Below are 18,917 nucleotides of genomic sequence, written 5' to 3'. Positions count from 1 at the left end.
GACCTTGCTCTCTGGGTACTGGGGGAATCCTGTCTCAAGTGAGCGGACTGGAGGACCTTTGGAGGTCCCTTCCAACCCAAACCATTCTATGCTTGTAAAATGTAACATTATGTCCAAAAGGAAGCATTTGACTTCCAGTTCAGCATCCTCATTATTTCAAGTGGTGTCAAAGTGATAAAAGAAAAACCCAACCCCCCAAACAACAACAACAAAAATCATTTGGGTTCCTGGTGGTAGATCAAGATATTTCAGCAACAACAGGAGTTTTCCAGGGAAACTTACTCTGATTTTGCAAAAAAAAGCTGTTTTTCAGGTGAAAATTCCCAGTGGGATGGAAGGCAGTGATGTAGCCATTAGGATTTGTGACTATGTGCTGTGCCTAACTGAGCATAAACGTTCTCACTTTCTCCCTCGATGGTGCTCATAAAATTATGGCTCCTGTGCAAATGTGCCATGAAATCTAATGATGTTCTTATAATTAAAAGAGACCTCAAGTGCTCCATACAATTGGCTGTAAATTATCCTAATTGAGACTGTAAATGTCTGAAGTAATTTCAGTATAATATGGAATGCACCAGCTCTTCACTCAAAACTCAGGCTGGAAAAACCTTCACCGTGATTCTTCCTCCTCATTGACTTTCCTGTTTACGTGCCTCTGCTCTTCCTGAGTCCATCTGGAAGGCTGAGATATTGGAAACCTGCCTGGAAGAGCAGGACTATCAGCAGGATCAGATGGCCATGGAGGACATTTTCAGGCTGTTTTCCAGCATCGGATAGGCAGCACCAAGGTGGTTGCTTCAGATTCTCACAGATGAAATTTGTTTCAGGGTGAAACGTTGTCTCTTCAAAGCCATCTTTATTAACTGCTGTGTTTGCTCAACTGTGGACAGGGGCAACTGGTGCCAACAGTCTTCTCTTGGTTTTCTCCCACAGGTGGCTCCATGTTGATCTCAGCAGTGTGCTGCTTCTTCCTCTTCTTTGGCAACAGCGAGTCGGCAATGATCGGCTGGCAGTGCCTCTTCTGCGGGGCCAGCATCGCCGCCTGGAACGCCCTGGATGTGATCACCGTGGAGCTCTACCCCACTGACAAAAGGTGCTCAGAACGTGTCTCCTTTTCATCTCCACCCTCTGACTTAGGCCTCCCAGATCCTGATGGGAAAACTCGGTGTTCACTCTAGATGCATGCAGATGGGGGGGGGAGTGTGGTGTATTCTTTTTGCTTTCAGCAGCCCTGTGGTGACAGTGGATCAGCACAGACCTTTGCAAGCAGAATTCTGTGGCTGCAGGGAGTCATATGGGGGTCTGGAAATTTCAAGCAGATGAAATATGGACTCTGCCTTTTCCAAGGATGTACATGGAGATCCAGCCTTTCTGACTGGGTGCCTCAGCCTCTTGACATAGCTCATCACCATGACAGTTTCCCCTCCACAATCCAGAGACTACCACGTGCACAGAATGCTTGAGGAGATAAGGCAGCACGGGAAACTTTGGGAGAACCTTTCCCTCTGACATCACTATAAGCCTTTTTTGCCCTTTTTTCAGGCTGTAGGGAGAAGCAAGAAGGAAAGGAGGAGGTCTGTGTTTTGGAGGCAATATGCTTTTAGCTGCAAGGTGAAGCAGAATTCACAGCAGAGCCCAGGTTGTTTCTCTACTGGAAACCCACTCCAGCCAGGGCTCAGAAGGGCTTTGACTTTCTTTGGGGAGGGCAAAGGCTGTCATAGTGGGGCACTAGAGGGAGAAGCTGAGACAAAAAAACGGAGAAATGAAAACATGAAGACATTCTCCTTGTTGAGGCAGACATGCAAAACTTTGATGTCTATTTCTCTGTTGATTTATTCTGTCTGGCTTTGCTTGCTAGAAGCGTAGCCTGAGCAACACAAAAGCATTCACAAAATCACCCATCCAGATCTTCTGCAGTCATTCTGAGAACCTTCCTCCTAACCATTGCTTTCTGCTCTTCTTCCCCACAGGGCAACAGCCTTTGGCATCCTCAATGGGCTTTGCAAGTTTGGTGCCATCCTGGGGAACTCAATCTTTGCCTCCTTCGTAGGGATAACCAAGGTGGTTCCCATCCTCCTGGCTTCCTCTGCTCTGGTCGGTGGTGGCCTGCTCGCTTTGCGCCTGCCAGAGACTCGAGAACAGGTCCTGATGTGAGCAGCTGAGGCCAGGGGCATCAGGGGGTGCAGACAGAAGAACAAATAAGAGCCATTTTTGGAGAAATCAAAATGTCCATTTCTACACTGTCGTGTCAATACCTCAAGGGAAGAGGGCAGAGGGAAAGAAGAGCCCAAAGGGATAAAACTTCAACCCCTAGTTTCTGATCCTTTTACAGCCACAACTGGTGCATGCAGCTACCACACACCCCTTGCAGAGCTTGGGTTTAACCTTGCCTACACTGGGAATCTACCTTTTCCCTCTCCATCCTGGTGTAGCAACACAGGACGTGGACAGCAGCTTTGTGCATGTGTGTGCCTGTGTGGGTGTGAGCGTGTCCAGCAGGACAGCAGATCCTGACCCCCTTATGCCTTTGCTGAGCTGTGAGATACCTCCTGCCTTGCCCAGCGCTCCTTGGCATTTCCTACCAGCTGTGCTCAGACACGAGGGGCAGCCGAAGGGGAGGCAGGTAACAAAACTACTGTAGCTGAGCTCCAGCAAAAGGGACAAGAGCTACAAATGACCCTGACTGGCTTGATTTTTGAAGTGAACCAACTGAAAGAGTGACAGAGCTTCGATTTCTGAAGGATATGAGGGTGGCTGCTTGGCACTCTCAGAAGAGTTGGAGTCTCAAAGCCCTTTACTGTCTTTGGATGGGCATAGAGAATCAACAGGCACCTCCTTGGTCTGGGAGAGAAATATATACCTATAAATATGCATATATATATGTATTTACACATAAATTTACAGATATTGAAGTGATCAGCTACTGAAATGTATGATTTCTAATATCTGCACCCTTAAGAAGATCTTAAGATGGACACTTAAAGCTTGTTCCACTAACTCAAGATTAACTGGAGTCACGACCAGTTCAGCAACCCTTCATCCTTTATATCCAGACACGAAATACTGCAGTGCATTGATGGTGGGGAATAGAGGTTTCTGTGATGATGCTGAAGAATCTTTTTTTCCCTGCAGCTTTCACAGAGGAGAGATTCCAATGATACTGCAGCACTCCACAAACCAAATGTGTACATATTATCCAGTGTAAATAGGAGACTTCTTTCCCCCCTCCCCTTGGTCTGATACCTAGAGTATGGTAACTGTGATTTTACCAGCATTTTAGCCATATGATTTAAGGACTATGATGCTTGATTTTTCTTATCTACTCGGGTCTCACTGAAGCACTGTAAGCACAGTTACTCAAAGCCATTTAACTTGGGACGCAGGGAATGCCCACAGCAAGCTTTCAGCTCTACAGAACACAACATTCTCCAGGAGGGGGCACAGTTCACTTTGATCTCCTGTAAAAACCATCCTCGAAATTCGTGTGCCCTTTGGGGGTATTTTTAGCATCTGACTTCAAGTCCTGGTGCACCTAGGAAATGAAATGAGGGAGTTGTGTCTTTTTCTGATATATCTTCTCAGGAAGCATAGAATGAAACACACACAGGTAAATAACACCCTGATGCTCACAAGTGGCTAGGTAGTGATAACTGGGACCCTTCCCACAAGCTCAGCCATGGACAAGAACTGATCAGGAACCGTCACATTGTGCAGCAGATCTGTCCCAGTAGGATATCTTGTGACATAAACAATGATTTTGTATGTTCTCTTTGGGGTTTTTTGTGCTGGCTTTGTTTTGGTTTTCCTCTCTCTTTTGGTTGTTTCTTGGTTTGGGTTTGTTTGTTTCTTGGTTTGGTTTGTTTCTTGGGTTTGTTTTGTTTGTCTGTTTCTTGGTTTGGGTTGGTTTGTTTCTTGGGTTTGTTTAGTTTGTTTGTTTCTTGGTTTGGGTTGGTTTGTTTCTTGGTTTGGGTTGGTTTTGTTGGTTTGTTTCTTGGGCTTGTTTGTTTCTTGGTTTGGGTTGGTTTGTTTGCTCGTTCTTCCAAAGAAAAACCTGCAAGACAAACTTAGAATCCAGCAGGACTGAAGTCTGACTCCTCTGCCTTCAGCTTCACACCAAAAGTCACAGAATCACAGAGTGAGAGGGACTGGAAGGGCCATCTAGAGATCATCCAGCCCAACCCCGCTGCCAGAGCACGTTCACCTAGAGCAGGTTGCATCGGAACGTATTCAGGCAGGTTTTGGAAGTCTGCAGAGATGGAGACTCCACCACCTCTCTGGGCAGCCTGTTCCCGTGCTCTACCACCCTCAAAGTAAAGAAGGTCCTCCTCATGTGTAGATGGAACTGCCTGCGTTCACGTTCATGCTCATTACCTCTTGTCCTGTCACTGGGCACCACTGCAAAAAGGCTGTCCCCATCCTCCTGCCCCCCCAAATACACAAAGAGCTGACAGCGGGGCCAGACCCACACAACTGTGGGAATGTGTCTCCAGTCAGCACAGCAGAAGACAGCTGAAGGACACAGAGCAGGGTGAAATCACGAGAAGTGAGTCCTTGCTGATGAGGCTAACCCCTTTAATGAGCATCATTTCTACCATTATGTCAATGAGGGATAAACACTTCAGGAGCAGCCAGCCTCCAATGGGCTATTTGGGATTTTTGGAGACCTGTTCTGAGGGTTATGAAATGGATGAAATCACAGGCTGCTGTAATCACCTGTCTCATTATGACTAATTTCTTCATTTTGTGAGTAGCTTAGAGCCTTTCTTTTTTGATTTGTCTTCAAAACAGCAAAAGGTTTCATTTCTAAGGTGGGAGTGAATGTAATTATGTCCTTTGGCAGCAGTTCACAGCTTCTGTGGAGGATCACAGCCCAGAATGTGGGTTTGGTTTTTGTTTTGTTGTGTTGTTTATTTTTTTCCCCTCTGTCTGGTCCTTTTGCATAGTGAGAAGCAGCTAAATCCTTTTCTCAACACCAAAGGTCACCCTGATGTATAGGTTTCATCCATTTTACTGGGCTGGGAATGGCAATTACCACATTACAGTTGAGGGGGGTGGAAAAATAGGTTTCATTTTCTGGCCTATTCTCTTGTGCTGCTCTGTGGAGCCAGAACTTCTCTCTCTTTATTATCCTTACCTATCATCCGCAGCTCTGACAGCAGACTTGCCTAGTCCTGTTCTCCATTGGCATTGCACAGTGACACTAATGACAGCATTTATGTTGCAAAACTTCCCTGTTAATTTTCAGAGATGGGAGAAATGGAGGTCTCGAGGAGATAGAATTGGCAAAGCAGGGATGGGAAATATTATCCAATCTTAGAAACCTTTCTTCCTTACAGAATGACCCTTTCACAGGCTGCTAAACCTCACCTTCAAGAGATGAGCTGGGACAAGACACAGAGCAAAAGGATTTTGCTGTCAATGTCACCAGGGCTACTCACGGGACTGCAGAAACCTTTTGCACCCTAAAATGCATGGGTCACTCACCTGAGGGCTAGAGGATGATGCATCTGTGCCATGACATTGTTTCTACCCTTGACTTGACCAAAGAGTTTGTGACCTAATAGGAAAGGGCAAAGACATGCTGCAGCTGGTACACAAGGGCCTGGGAAAGGACAGCAATGATCAGAGAAGGGAGAAAGGATGAACTAAGGGAAGCCACACTGCCCAGCCTTAGACACCTATGAGTTAGATGTCATCACCCTGGGTTCCCATTATTCTCCACTGAAAGGATGGGCAATATAAACTACCATGTTCAGGTACTATGCCAAGAAGAAGATGGCTTGCCCTGGGTAGCCCTGCTCCTCTCCTTCCCTAAGAGAGAAAGCCAGGGCACCAGCTCCAGCTCAGGCATTTGCCTTTGTGACACCCAGGCTGATAGCTCCCACCCAGCTTCAGCGTGAACAAGGCTTAGTCACTACTCCTCTTGTGTTTGTTTATTGTCCTTGTCCTGGTGTAAATCAGTGTAGGCTTCACACTACTGCTCTCCAAAGCAAAATGGTTGATGGGTGCAGTCCCCTCAGTGTTAGCTGAGTTTCAGTTTGGGTCTCGGTTTCAAGCTGTGGGCTGCCTGCTAGGCTGAGCCCAAGCCACAGAGAACACTGTGCAGGGGGAGGTTTCTCTCTAGGCACCTCCTCCACTGGCTTAGCTTTACTTCTGCTGTCAAATCAGCACTACAGCTGCAGAGCAGGGGCCAGCATGCCTCCTCCAGTGGTCCCCCTTGCCTACATTTGCTGCAGTGAACTGTCTCCTTGTCTTGGAATTTTGGTACACTTGGCCCTCCACAGAGGAGAGGAAAACTGCTGATGGCAGGTCCACTGTTGATCCCTGCAGAGCACTATTTCCTTGGATTCATGAACTTTGCTGCAACAGGGGCACAGAGGACCAAGAAAGGGGACTTGCCTTAAATCCCAAAGACCTCATCTAGAGGACAGCTGGACCTTCTCATGCATGTGTGGCACACGAGTCCAGCTGCTCAGCCAGGGACTTCATGGCATGGAAAAGGAGGTTCTAGGGCCTGCTGGGACGTGGTGTCTTCATCTATACAGCTGTGCAATGCAGGTCACAGGAGGACTTTGTTATGGAACTTCTGAGCATGCAGAAACATGTAGAACATTGTTGATACTGCTACAAAAAAACCCCAAACCAGACCAGTGGTATTGTGATAAGGGTTCTGCCTCCATATGTTCCTTGTTGAATTAACTAGTTGTGTTTCAGCTGCACAGGACTGGTCTTGCCACTGCCTTTGGCTCTGCTATGTCCTGCTGCTGGTGGCTGCATCTTGGGCCTGGATGGAGTGATTCCTTTCTTGCTCGTATGTTCCTCAGCCCCTTGAAAGGTTGTGTGACTACCAGATAGCAGTGTATGGATCTTTTGGATTAAGACAAAAACTGTTCATTCCTGGAAAACTCAGATCCAGAGCCAGATGGCCTTCACTCTGAGGACAGGTCAGGCAGCCCAATACCCTTTGGTGATGCTGCAGAGGCGCACTAAGGGGTGTTCTAAGGCTGGGTTTACAGAGGGGCACAGAGTGAGGCTCCATAGAGCTGAGCTTTCTGCAGACATGCAGGTCTCTTCCAGGTCCTACTCTGAAACCTCCAACAACAGAGTGTACTCTGTTGCTGTGAAGGAGGCCCTAGTTCCATTGATGTTCTCTGTCACATCCTTTGACTTTCCAAAGGACACAAAACTGGAGAGTATATTTTTAGGTTTCTGTAGATTTGAGCCCTGTACATCATATTTCCATCACCTTTCCCCCTCAGTTTCTCACCCTTGTATTAGCAAATGCTGCTTTTAGGAAGAACCAAGGCTGGGAACTGTGAAGGAAAGAAAATGACAGACATTTCTTTGCTGTGTGTGATGGTAGTGCTGTATAAATGTGCACACACTGCGAGTTCCACTGTAAATAACACCCAGTGTCGTGCACTTAATGAAATGGTTCATTTAGATGTGCTCTCCATTCTGTGTGTGAAATAGCCAATTCCAGTCCCTTGGTTCCTTTTCTTCATTTGAAACCTTTTTTCCTTTTCTTTCTTTTTCTTATTTGATCTATGTCTGGCTGTCACTGGAAATTGCAGCTATTCCAATGGACTTTGTTTTTGTTCTCTCCATCACATTAAAAAGCTGGAAGAAAAAGAGTGACTCTTGTAGTGCTTGTGTTTAATGTGCCCTTTGAGCCCTTTCACAATGGCTGCTGAGGGTGACTTTGTACCCTAACAATGTGGGGACTTCCTCTGATGTTTGCTGCTTGTCTGTCCTTGTTCTCCCAAACAATCCCACCTCGATTAAGCCTCCCTGCTGTTGCGGTTTGTTTTCACACTGTGTACTGCCTACACTCTCCATGAGAAAATCTTTATCCTGCAAGATTTTCTGGTGGAGGAAACAGGAAATATTTTAAAGTACCAGGGTAAAACCAGAAAGCTAAACTCTACTTTGTAACTAGAATGTAGAATCACAGAATTGCCAGGGTTGGAAGAGACCTCAAGGATCAGCCAGTTCCAACCCCCCTGCCATGGGCAGGGACACCTCACACTACAGGTTGCTCAGAGCCACATCCAGCCTGGCCTTGAAAACCTCCAGGGATGAGGCTTCCAGCACCTCCCTGGGTAACCTGTTCCAGTTTCTCACCACCTTCATGGTGAAGAATTTTGAGGAGAAAGTTCTTCCCAGAAAGAGAGATTGGGCATTGGAATGTGCTGCCCAGGGAGGTGGCGGAGTCCCCGTCCCTGGAGGTGTTCAAGAAAGGATTGGATGTGGCACTTGGAGCCATGGTTTCATAGTTTCATAGTTTCATAGTTTCATTCAGGGTTGGAATGGACCACAAGGATCATCTAGTTCCAACCCCCCTGCCATGGGCAGGGACACCCCACACTAGATCAGGCTGCCCAGAGCCTCATCCAGCCTGCTCTTAAACACCCCAGGGACGGGGCCTCAACCACCTCCCTGGACAACCCATTCCAGGGTTTCACCACTCTCATGGTGAAGAACCTCCTCCTCACATCCAGCCTGAATCTCCCCACCTCCAGCTTCATTCCATTCCCCCTAGTCCTATCACTACCTGATATCCTGAGCAGTCCCTCCCCAGCCTTCCTGTGGGCCCCCTTCAGATACTGGAAGGCGACAATTAGGTCACCTCGGAGCCTTCTCTTCTGCAGACTGAACAGCCCCAACTCCTTCAGTCTGTCCTCATAGGAGAGGTGCTCCAGCCCTCTGATCATCCTTGTGGCCCTTCTCTGGACACGTTCCAGCACCTCCACATCCCTCTTGTAATAGGGGCTCCAGAACTTGTCAGGAACTTGTTTACTTGTCAGGAGGTGTTAGGTACTAGGCAATAGGTTGGACTTGATGATCTCTGAGGTCTTTTCCACCCTTGTTGATTCTATGATTCTTCCTAACATCCAATCTGAATCTTCCCATTTCTATTTTTGCTCCAAACCCAAGTGCTGCTCCTTGCAGCTTGGTACACTGTCGTCCACAGCATCCACTCTTTGTATTCATTTATTTGCAGCTCTTCATAGAACTCTAACTGTCCACCCCATGCTTTCAGAGCATTATAATGGAGACTTGCACAGCATCTGCTGCATGGGAGACGAGTTCATGGCACAAGCAAGGGAGGCTGGTTGGCAGATTATGAGGTTTATGCATGAGTTTCAACTTTGTGTGCTCCATAAATGCAGCAATGTCCCTTTCTTCAGATCCACTGAAGGTCAGCAGTGTTTTGATTGTCAGCTGTGCCTTGTTGCTGAAATCATCCAAGTGGTGAAATCTTGTAAGCTCAATCAGCATTTAGTCCTCTCTTCACGTGCACTGCATATGCAACATGCTAAAGCTAATATTCAAGTGAGAGATAAAGAGCCAGGAGACACTGGAAATGGAATAAAAGAACCATGAAGCTATGTCCATTATCAGGAGACTATATCAGCTGTTTTTCCTCCCACAGGACCCATCTGAGCTGTGGTCCCACTGAAACAAAGCCAGCAGCACTCTGGGGGAGCTGGTAAGGACTGGTCTCAGGTGGGAGCTAGTAAGGATTAGTCTCAGGTGGGCACTGCCAGCTCTGAGTTTTGCAGTGCTTATATCCAACTGCTGAGTACAGAGCTGTGGAGTCAACAGTCTGTAAGCCTCTTCTGTGTGTTCTGCATTTCCATAAGGGCAGGGAACCATGTGGAAGCAAACACAGCCCAAATTCATTTTCTGAGAAGTGGGCTTTAAGTAAAGGTCAGAGATTTGCACTGAAAGCCTTGGAGGTGCTTTGGAGTTGCACTTTCTCCAGGCCAGTTCACATTCTGTGTAAGGCTGAAAGCCCAGTAAGCAGGAAAATGCCACATCTGAATGCTCAGACAAGGTTGCTGATAAAAGCTGTGCATAACCCATCCTTGGCTAATTTTCAAGTAGGGTGCAGGGCATTTAAGAGCAGACACAGTTGCCTGTGACAGCATAGGATGGACTGGATGCTAAGAAAACCTTTGCAAATCTGTCTTCCTATTTTTCCACATTGCTGATTCTGGCCTGATTATTTCATGCTTCTCACTGTGTGGAGTTTCTGGCACAGATTCTTGTAGCTACCAATAAATGACCCAGATTCCCTAGATGTGCAGATTCACCCAAGCTGTCACAGGAGGTTACCTGGGGGATGAAGAAATGATGGCATTCCAGCAGCCACTAAGTTCAGCAGTAGGTCTGAGTGATGCCTCTGAATTGTGAAGTGACTTGGTGTTGGGAATATGATTTGGGTTAGATTATGGTCTGCTGGCCCATCATTTGATCACTGCCCCTCTTTCTCAGCCCCTGGTTTTGTGACTCTTAAAGCAGACAGCAAACTTTGCAGTTTGAGTTCCCATTCATTGAGAAGCCAGGGGAAGGGCAACAGCTTGGCCAGGCACTTGGGGCTGGGGAAATGGATCCTTGTTTTTCTCTCTTGTGGCACCCTGAGCACCCTGCCAGTCCACAAACACTGCTGTGACTTTGTGCCTGAGGCTGAGTCTGTGTTTCTCAGATCAGTGTCTTGTATGGAGAGGTGGATAAACCAGAAAGAACTACCCAAAGAAGTTCCCACGGGTTTGTATCTTTTTAGATATAAATCATAGAATCAATAAAGCTGGAAAAGACCTCAGAGATCAGCAAGTCCAACCTATCACCCAACACCTCATGACAGCTAAACCATGGCTCCAAGTGCCACATCCAGTGGGGCAGTGACTCCACCACCTCCCTGGGCAGCACATTCCAATGGCCAGTTACTCTTTCTGGGTAGAACTTTCTCCTCACCTCCAGCCTAAACTTCCCCTGGCACAGCTTGAGACTGTGTCCTCTTGTTCTGGTGCTGGTTGCCTGGCAGGAGAATTAACTCCAGAACCTGCAGCCTCCTTGGCCCACAGTAATGCAAACAGGGAGGGTTTAGACACAATTGTTAGCATTTTTAAGTCTCTACAGCTATTACTACACTAACCAAGAAGCAGTATCTGGGAAAAAAATGAATTACAAGTGAGATAGAAATTTCTTATTCGACACTTCTTCCACCTATAAAAATATGCATCTATACCTATATAGATACAACTATGTGTGTGTGTGTATATGTACATATGTGCATTTATATGTAAAGCTAACTGATTATACCTCAGCTTTGTCTGGCCCAAATTTGGTCTCAAGAAGACCAGACGATGGCAGCAGTTGTCCACGACGTTGACTGCTGCTAGTCCCTCCTCACCAGTACCCGCAGGGCTGTCTGCAAGAGACTGCACCTAGGACCGGGAGTGCACAAGCAGGGTACTGCAGAGGTGCCATCAGGTGTAGGTTACAAGGGTCTGACCCCCAGAAAATTCAGAGAAGGGGGAGTAGGGGTAAAAGAGCTGTGATGGGAAAGTTTAGGAAAGAAAAAGCCTTGCCTAGTGCCAAAGCTTTTGCAGTGGGAGCTGTGCAAATCTGAAGCAGAGCAAATGTAATTATAGAGGAGAAAATAAGAGTTTCTGCTTCAGTAGACTGGTGCAATGGTTTTCAAGCTCTCCTAGCCTGCAGCTCCTAAAGTGTTTTCCAGGGGAGATGTAAATACCTTGTGAAAAACTACTGGGACTCCAGTGTAGGAGAGAAAACCTCTGGGCTGGCCAGTGCCTGAGCTAGAGACCTAGGAACTGGTCAGTACAAGCAGTGACTCCTGGGGCAGCCTGCTGAGATGCTGCAGCGAATGGGGTTCGTAGACAAGGTTTCCAGTCCAGCTAATCATGGTGAGGTCAGCAGCATTGCCTCATGGGTTCCTCCTTCAGCCTCCAGCACAGGCATTACCTTCTGCAGCTAAAATCTGAGCTCTTGCAATGAGAGGTCTCTCCCCAGAGTGGTTTTTTTGAACCCCTCCTACCTCCCTGTATCGTGAATGTAAGACAAGAGACAGCAGATATGTTTCTAAGTGCTTCATCATCTCAAAGCAACCTGTGCCACAAACCAATGCCTTCCCCATATGGGTGGTAAGTGACTGAGCCTGCTGAAAATGAACAAATAAGACCAACAAACATTGAGGCTGCCCTTTCTGGAGCTTGTAGAAACCAGGGACCCCAACCTGAGATGTGCAGTCTAGTTGAGCAAGGCTTTGCCCCAACCTCATGAGCTCACTCCCACCACAGCTGGATGCAGCTGCAGCAGTTTTACATTGGTGGTTTCCCTCTGAGAACCAAGAGTTGAAGTTTTCCTGGAAAGCTTTTGCTTCAGCATAGAAAATAAACACAAGAGCTGTACAGGGAATACAAACAGACCTAATTGCAAGGAGACCAAAGCCAGCTCTCAAGTGGCTTCACTGCTCTCTTTTGTAACCCTGGCAAAGTAAAGAGGCTTACTGCAGGGGTGACCTCTCTTCCCAGGGTTGCAGCCTGCCTCTGTGGTGGAGTACCATGGGGAGGACAGCAGCTGGAGCAGGCTCCACACCAGCTGTGGGCTTTCAGATGAAATTGGTACTGTTTCTCCAGAGGGAGCTCTTTCTTAGCCTTGAAATCTTCTCCTTCAGATTGGGAAAAGAATATTGTAGTCAGCCTCTCAAATACAGCTTTGAATGATAAACTCACTGCTTTTATCCTTTTTATTTTCTTAACTTTTTTTATTCAGGATAAGGCCTGTGAAAACTCCCCAGCAGCCCTGCTTCTTCCCTTAGACATTTGAACAACAAACTGCTCTGCAGAAACCAGACACGTACTGAGCCCTCAGGCCTATAAATAATTCAGAACAACTTTTTTTGCAGCCCTCATTTGACCCTATCTGAAGAGACCAAAAGGAGTTCACAGCCCTGGCTCAGCCCAGCTGTAGGACCCTGCTATGTCACTTTGTCCCCTTTCACATCCCACCTGGAAGAGCATAGGAATAGTGTCAAGCTTTGTGCTGGGCCCTGGGGCAGATCTCTTGCTCTCTGTATGGTCACCCCTGCTTTAGGGGTCCCAGAGACCTTTGGCAAACTTTCAGAGGTTTTGGGGTGCCAGTTACTGTGTCCTTCAGCTCTGTGACTTTACTGCCATTTATCTCTGGTATTGCACCATGCCCTTTCTCCAGGTCTGCTTTTCCTTTTCAGTGGTGCAAATCTAACTCCAAGTAGACAGTTTCTCTGTCTCCTTAGGTCAAGGCTCAGTTTAAAACTTGCTGTTAAGGAGAAAAATGAAGGAACTCTGGGTGAATGCCATGACCACTGCAGAGGAGTTCAAGGCTGAAGTCAAGCGTATCCTTAAATCATGACCATTGAGTATTGCAACCTTCTGATGCCCACTGGGGATGGAATACTGCCTTAGATGGGCTTTAGAGATAGGATTTCACAAAGAGGAGGAAATCCAGATAGGAACCTGATGCACAGAAATGTGGAAAAAAAATCAACAGGAGTTTGTTGCAGGAGGAAATGCTGTCACAGGCAAGCAGAAAGGCTTTCCCACCTCACACCCTGTGCTTGGAGGAGACAGTTCGTGGCCCTTTGCTGGGCACTTTATTCCCATGGGTATGGTATGTTCAAGAAATTAACTGACAAGGGAGGCAGTTTTGAGATTGGCTCCACTCAAGTCCAAGGTGAGGGGAGATTCTGAGAGTGAGCTACTGCAGATGTATAAGGAACCTTCACTCTGCCACCTTCCCTGTCTTGGGACTGGCTTAAGACTTGGAAGCAGGCTTGCATAGGAATTCTAATGTGCCACTGCCTGGATTTCATCAGTTGCAGAGAACAACTTATTCTGGGACTTGTCTTTCTGGTAGCATTTGCCAGCACTGAATGTTGAGCACTTGTAAAGAAACAGAACAATCTCCAATCATTTCCAAGAATCACAAACATCAGAGACAAAAAAGCTTGCAAGTGTGAGGGAGCTGCTTTCAATGGGCATGTGATCTGAAACAGGGTAACTGTTCTGGAAAAGTCTTCATCTCCATGGTCTTATCCTGAAGGATGGAGTAAAATGTGAGCAGCTACTGAGCTAATCAGAAGGCAAGAAGCCTCTTCTGACTGCTGTGAAGCATTGCAGTGGGCCTTGCCAGCAGTTTCTGGCTTCACCCAGGGCAGCACTGATCAAGGTGCAGAGGCCAAGGTCTGAATTTCTGCCCCCAAATTAGTGGAGCTGCAGGTGGCAGGCTCTCTGAGTTCAAATTAGGGTGATGGTGTGGCTCTCTGGGAAGCTGACAGTTCCTTCTCACGTCAGAAGAATGTCAGAGCTGAACTAGATCTCTGAAGTGATTCATGGCACAGCAAACTTTGGGAAAATCACCTCCTGTCTCCTTTTCTTTCTCTCTCTTTTGTCCCTTCATCTTCTAGTATGACTTCTCCAGGTATCTGCCTTCTGCTGCAGTGGGAATCTGGTGACACAATGCAAAATGAATGTTCATTTTTAAGCAAGATTATGCAAATCAAATAGGTTCAGTCACTGTAGTCCTGGGAATTCCCTTATCAGCAGCACAATCAATTGAGAATTAATTCCATCCTGTCTGTAAGACAGTGGCAGGGAAGGAGTAAGGGCTGAGTTAATCACCAGGGGTATCTCAGTCAGGATTTCCTCATGCATGGCAAGGAAGCAGCACAGGGTGAAGGGTTTGTGCAGCAGGTTCCACTGCAGTGGCCTTGCTTTGCAGGGGGCACACCAGGCATTCTGGTATAGCTGCACAAAGCATTACAGCCAGTGAGGAGGAAAGTCTAGCTCTTTCTGCTTGCTGTGTAGGGGTCCTAATCTGCCCTTGAGCTGATCTGGGGAGCTGCTCTGTGGTCTTGACACTGAGCTAATGGTTCTTGGGTTCCCCGTTCACTCTGTGGCAGGAACCTGTTGTCTGACATTACACATTCAAGTAAAGTCCTTGGTTAGGGGATTTGGGTTAAAAATGAGACTTGGGAGACGACGCTATCAGTACCTTCATTACATCCTTGCATCTTTCTTGCTACCTATTTCTGCAATCACAGCTCACCAGTGACTACTCTGTTTTCCTTTGGACATAATTTAGCTTTATTTATTGCCATTGTTGTTATTACCACTCATAAGAAGAAATTATCAGGGCGACCTGGCTGACAGACTTGCAGGCACTCGGTAATGACTTCTGCAAAACACAAAGGAAAATGTCTCTTCCAGACTGAGGCACAAGTAAAAGCAGGGCAAGGTGATGATGAGCTTTAAGGAATAGATGTCCTTCCAAGTCAAAACATCATTCTAGATTGAGGTTCTCATGCAGTAAATAATGCACCTGAGCCTCTGAAGCAAGCAGAGCGATCACTAGCCTAGCGACTCCCATTATTAGCTGAGAATAATTATCTTCTCCCAGGAAAGTATAGACCTTCAAAGGAGATAACATCTTAAATCACAGCCAATTTTAATTTAAATTCAAAGTGTAGGAATGTACATAATACCCCCATCTCTCTGATATCTGGCTGGGACGCTGTCATCAGGGTGTTTTAAAGACAGCCCCAATCACTGAACTAAATACCTGCAGCCTAACACTTTGCAATTTCATTTTCTCCTTGTCAGGCTGTGTAATTGATATTTGTACTGGAGGTAACAAAACACAAAATGTGAAGGTGTTGATGACTGTGCCATTATTGTCTCCTAAACTGCCTGAGAGATGGCAGTTCAGGGAGGAACTGAGCCCTTTACAAAGGATATAAAGCCACTCACCCAGCCTAAGCATGTAGCAAGTGCCAGCTTGGATTGGGGTAGGTATGCCACCTGAGAGTGGTTTGTCACAACACCTCCTGTGATCACTTCTGCTAGCAGAAAGCCTGGTCATGCAATGAGCCAAGTCCATTAATTTCAGCAAGATCTCAGCTTTGACTGAGGATTTGGAGATTCAGCCACTGGCAGGTGACACGAAATGGAGCTTTCGCTGCATCATCCCAGTTTAAGATGCATCTGCAGGGGCAGATGGAGGAAGCTGAAGTGTTTGCAGTTGACTTTGCTTGCCAGCCTTCCATGATTTATGAAGTCTTAAGGACTGACAGCAACCATCTATAGTGATAACCAGAGAAGCAGCCAGTTATGTTCCCCTTGTCTCCAGCTCAAGGATGGAATAATGGGATCTGATTCCTGGGCTTTTTGCTGAGAGTGAATCCACCAGGTGAATTCCAGTGACTTTCCTGCCTCTGGGGGAGTTTCTTTCCTCCACTGAATGCTTTGGGTTCAGTAAGAGCACTTCTTCTACAGAAAATTGTTTAAAAGTATCAGACTGCAGTGGGGGTCAGGCAATTGCAAAACTTTCCCCTGACAAAGATTCCCAGAGGCAGCTCCAGAAGGTTTCATGTAAAGCACATCTGAAATGATGCAAACCACAGAAGTCTTTTGCTCAGCCACAATCATATTCTATTCCCAAACTAAGCACAAATATTAATATGCTAAATGAGCACATCCAAATGATTTCTGAATCTTCCCTTTCTAAGTGCTCTACCTCAGAAGTCAATGCCTATGAATGGTACGTGTTCCACTGGAGGAGAAAACAAAAGTGATCTAAAGACAGCACTCAGAAATTCCCTGTACAGAGTTTGTGTGTCCTGAGGAACACAGAAAGCTGTCAGAAAGGCAGGAAAGGAACAACAAGGGTTTAGAGGTGATTCCCAACAGATGTAAAAGAAATGGCATTGAAGGCATGGCTGTAGTTGGCTGCAGGCAGGAGTACAAGACAGAGTCTTTAAAATGTGGGTGACAGGTGACAGGATTTAAAAGGTGACATTCTAGCACCACAGAGTTCAAATTCCTCACATTTTCCTGTGGCAAGGCTGAACCTCATTTTCTTGAGCCCATCTGTGTTTGTGCACGTTGCAGCAGAAACCTTCAGGGGTCGGGTCTCTAAGACACCACACTGACACAGCTCCAGAAAACTTGTGTTAGTTCAGTGGAGCACACTGCAGGATCTGTGTTGACTGTATTGATACTGGTATTTGTCTTTATCACCCTGGAGCTTTCTAGGCCCATGCCTGGAGAATGTTGAATAGATGCCTAAGCAGCTCTTTTCTGAGGAGTCAGATGCAATGTGGACTGTTCTCCCTCTCTAGTTCTAATGCCAAACCAAAAGCCAGTACCTATCTGCAAGACAAAGTGCAACAGGGTTGATGGGTTGGGGACATGCAGGTGTGACCCTGAGTCTGAGAGCCAGGAGTTCCATGAAATTGCTCACCAGATAAACAAACCAGAAGCGAACAGCACAGCACCATCCTTGGAATATGAATTGCTGAGAGCACTCCAACACCAATGTCAAACCAAAGGCCAGTACCTATCTGCAGACTGCTGCATTTCCAGTGCCACAGCAAGCATTTCTTTAGCCATCATAGCTCTGAAGCTGTGTAAATGCCCAATGCCTTAATCTTCTCCACTGCTTTCTGATCCTTTTCAAGTGTGGCTTTCAAAGCTGTGCAACACAAAATCCAACAGGGCTGATGGGTTGGGGACACACTAACGGCCTGCAGACATGACCCTGGAGTCTGAAGCCTATGAAAACCAGACATTCCACATTGAGATTGCTCCTCAGATAAACAAAACAGAAGAAAACACCACACCACCATCCCTCCAATGTGAACTGTTTGCTGAGAGCATCTTCTGGGGTGATGGATAATTGCTATCCGTTCCGCCTCCAAAGCCACTCAAATCAGCCTGGTGACATTTGTCACAGGCGAAGGCAGTTATTAATAGGTCTCATATTCATAACACTTCTTTACAATGCAAATTGCTTCCTACTGAGCTGCCTTGCTCCCAGCTTTTGGGCCATTTCATCCATATATTCCTGCCATCTCGTTCCTCAATAGTGTCTGAATATCCTTAGAGGAAAGAGAATCAGAGAATGTTAGGGGCTGGAAGGGACCTCCAGAAATCATGGAGTGCAAACCCCTGCCAAAGCAGGATGACCTGGAGCAGGCTGCACAGGAACACATCCAGGTGGGTTTTGAAAGTCTCCACAGCAGGAGACTCCACAATCTCTCTGGGCAGCCTGCTCCAGGGCTCTGTTACCTTCACCATGAAGTGTCTCCTCGTGTTGAGGTGGAACCTCCTGTGCTCTGTCTTGTACCCACTGTTCCTTGTCCTGTCTTTGGGCACCATCAAAGAGAGCCTGGCAGGTTCATCTTGACACCCACCCCTTCGATATTTATAGACATTGATAAGGTCCTCTCTCAGCCTTCTCCTCTCCAGACTGAACAGCCCCAGGTCTCTCAGTCTCTCTTCAATTCCTCCAATCATCCTCATAGCTCTCCTTTGGACTCTCTCCAGCAGATCCCTGTCTCTCTCGAATATGGGAGCCCAAAACTGGACATAGTATTCCAGAGTGAAAGCCCAGTCAACTCTGTAGCTTGAGGCAGCCCTAGGAGATCTGGAAATGTTCCAGCAGTGATGTAGGACACTGTTCCAGCAAGGATTCAAAGGCTCTGGTGCCTCCCTTACTGGTAAAGCAATCACCAGAATAAGTCCCAGAGTATGACCAATATATTTGTCATCCAGTGCTCACTGCTGGAGGAGAACAAGATGCTTGTACTCATCCACTTGGCAATGCTGATTGAATGAGAAGTTGAATTTATTTGGACTTCAGAAAGGCTTTGGCAAATGTGGAGTGGGAATCACCTTGTGTTCTCTTCAGCATTATGTGAAATGTATATTTTTAGCACTGGAGTTCACAACTAATTTTCCAGGAATTCTCTGTCTCTGAGCCTCTCAGTTTGAAAAAAAAACAAACCACTCAGTAAAACGTTAAGAAAGGCTGAGGGAAGGTAAGAGGGATGGGACCAGCTGTGAGCTCTTGCTGACGTCCCCGTGTTGATTACTGTTTTCATCCTCAGCGGCAGGAAGAAAAACAGATAGGAGAAAGCAAATACAATGCAGCCTCCAACAAACAAACAACCCCTGTGTAAACACAAATCAGCATGTAATAGCAGCAGTGACCCAAGGGCAAGCACTTGCTGGAAAGCAGAGGCTTTCAGATTCTCAGATGAGATTTACAATCAAAGTCCTGAGCTCTTC

At 46.7% G+C, this 18,917-nt stretch overlaps 1 protein-coding gene across 2 annotated transcripts in view; it reads left to right on the top strand.

Annotated features, from left to right (window-relative positions):
* LOC137443600 (synaptic vesicle glycoprotein 2B-like) overlaps window positions 1-7,643 on the top strand; it is a 68,323-nt gene extending 60,680 nt beyond the window's left edge. For both annotated transcript variants that reach the window (XM_068143377.1, XM_068143376.1), the window contains exons 12-13: window positions 934-1,093; window positions 1,971-7,643. In XM_068143377.1, the coding sequence (XP_067999478.1) occupies window positions 934-1,093; window positions 1,971-2,154 (344 nt within the window). In that variant the 3' untranslated portion in view covers window positions 2,155-7,643. The remainder of the gene's footprint in view (window positions 1-933; window positions 1,094-1,970) is intronic.
* Window positions 7,644-18,917: the final 11,274 nt, after the last annotated feature.

This window comes from Melanerpes formicivorus, unplaced genomic scaffold (assembly GCF_026170545.1).
Source record: "Melanerpes formicivorus ecotype bairdi unplaced genomic scaffold, bMelFor1.0.p_v2 SCAF_10, whole genome shotgun sequence".
In the NCBI taxonomy this organism is placed as follows: domain Eukaryota; kingdom Metazoa; phylum Chordata; class Aves; order Piciformes; family Picidae; genus Melanerpes; species Melanerpes formicivorus.
Note: the sequence above shows the minus strand (reverse complement) of the source record. Positions and strands in the feature narration are given on the sequence as shown.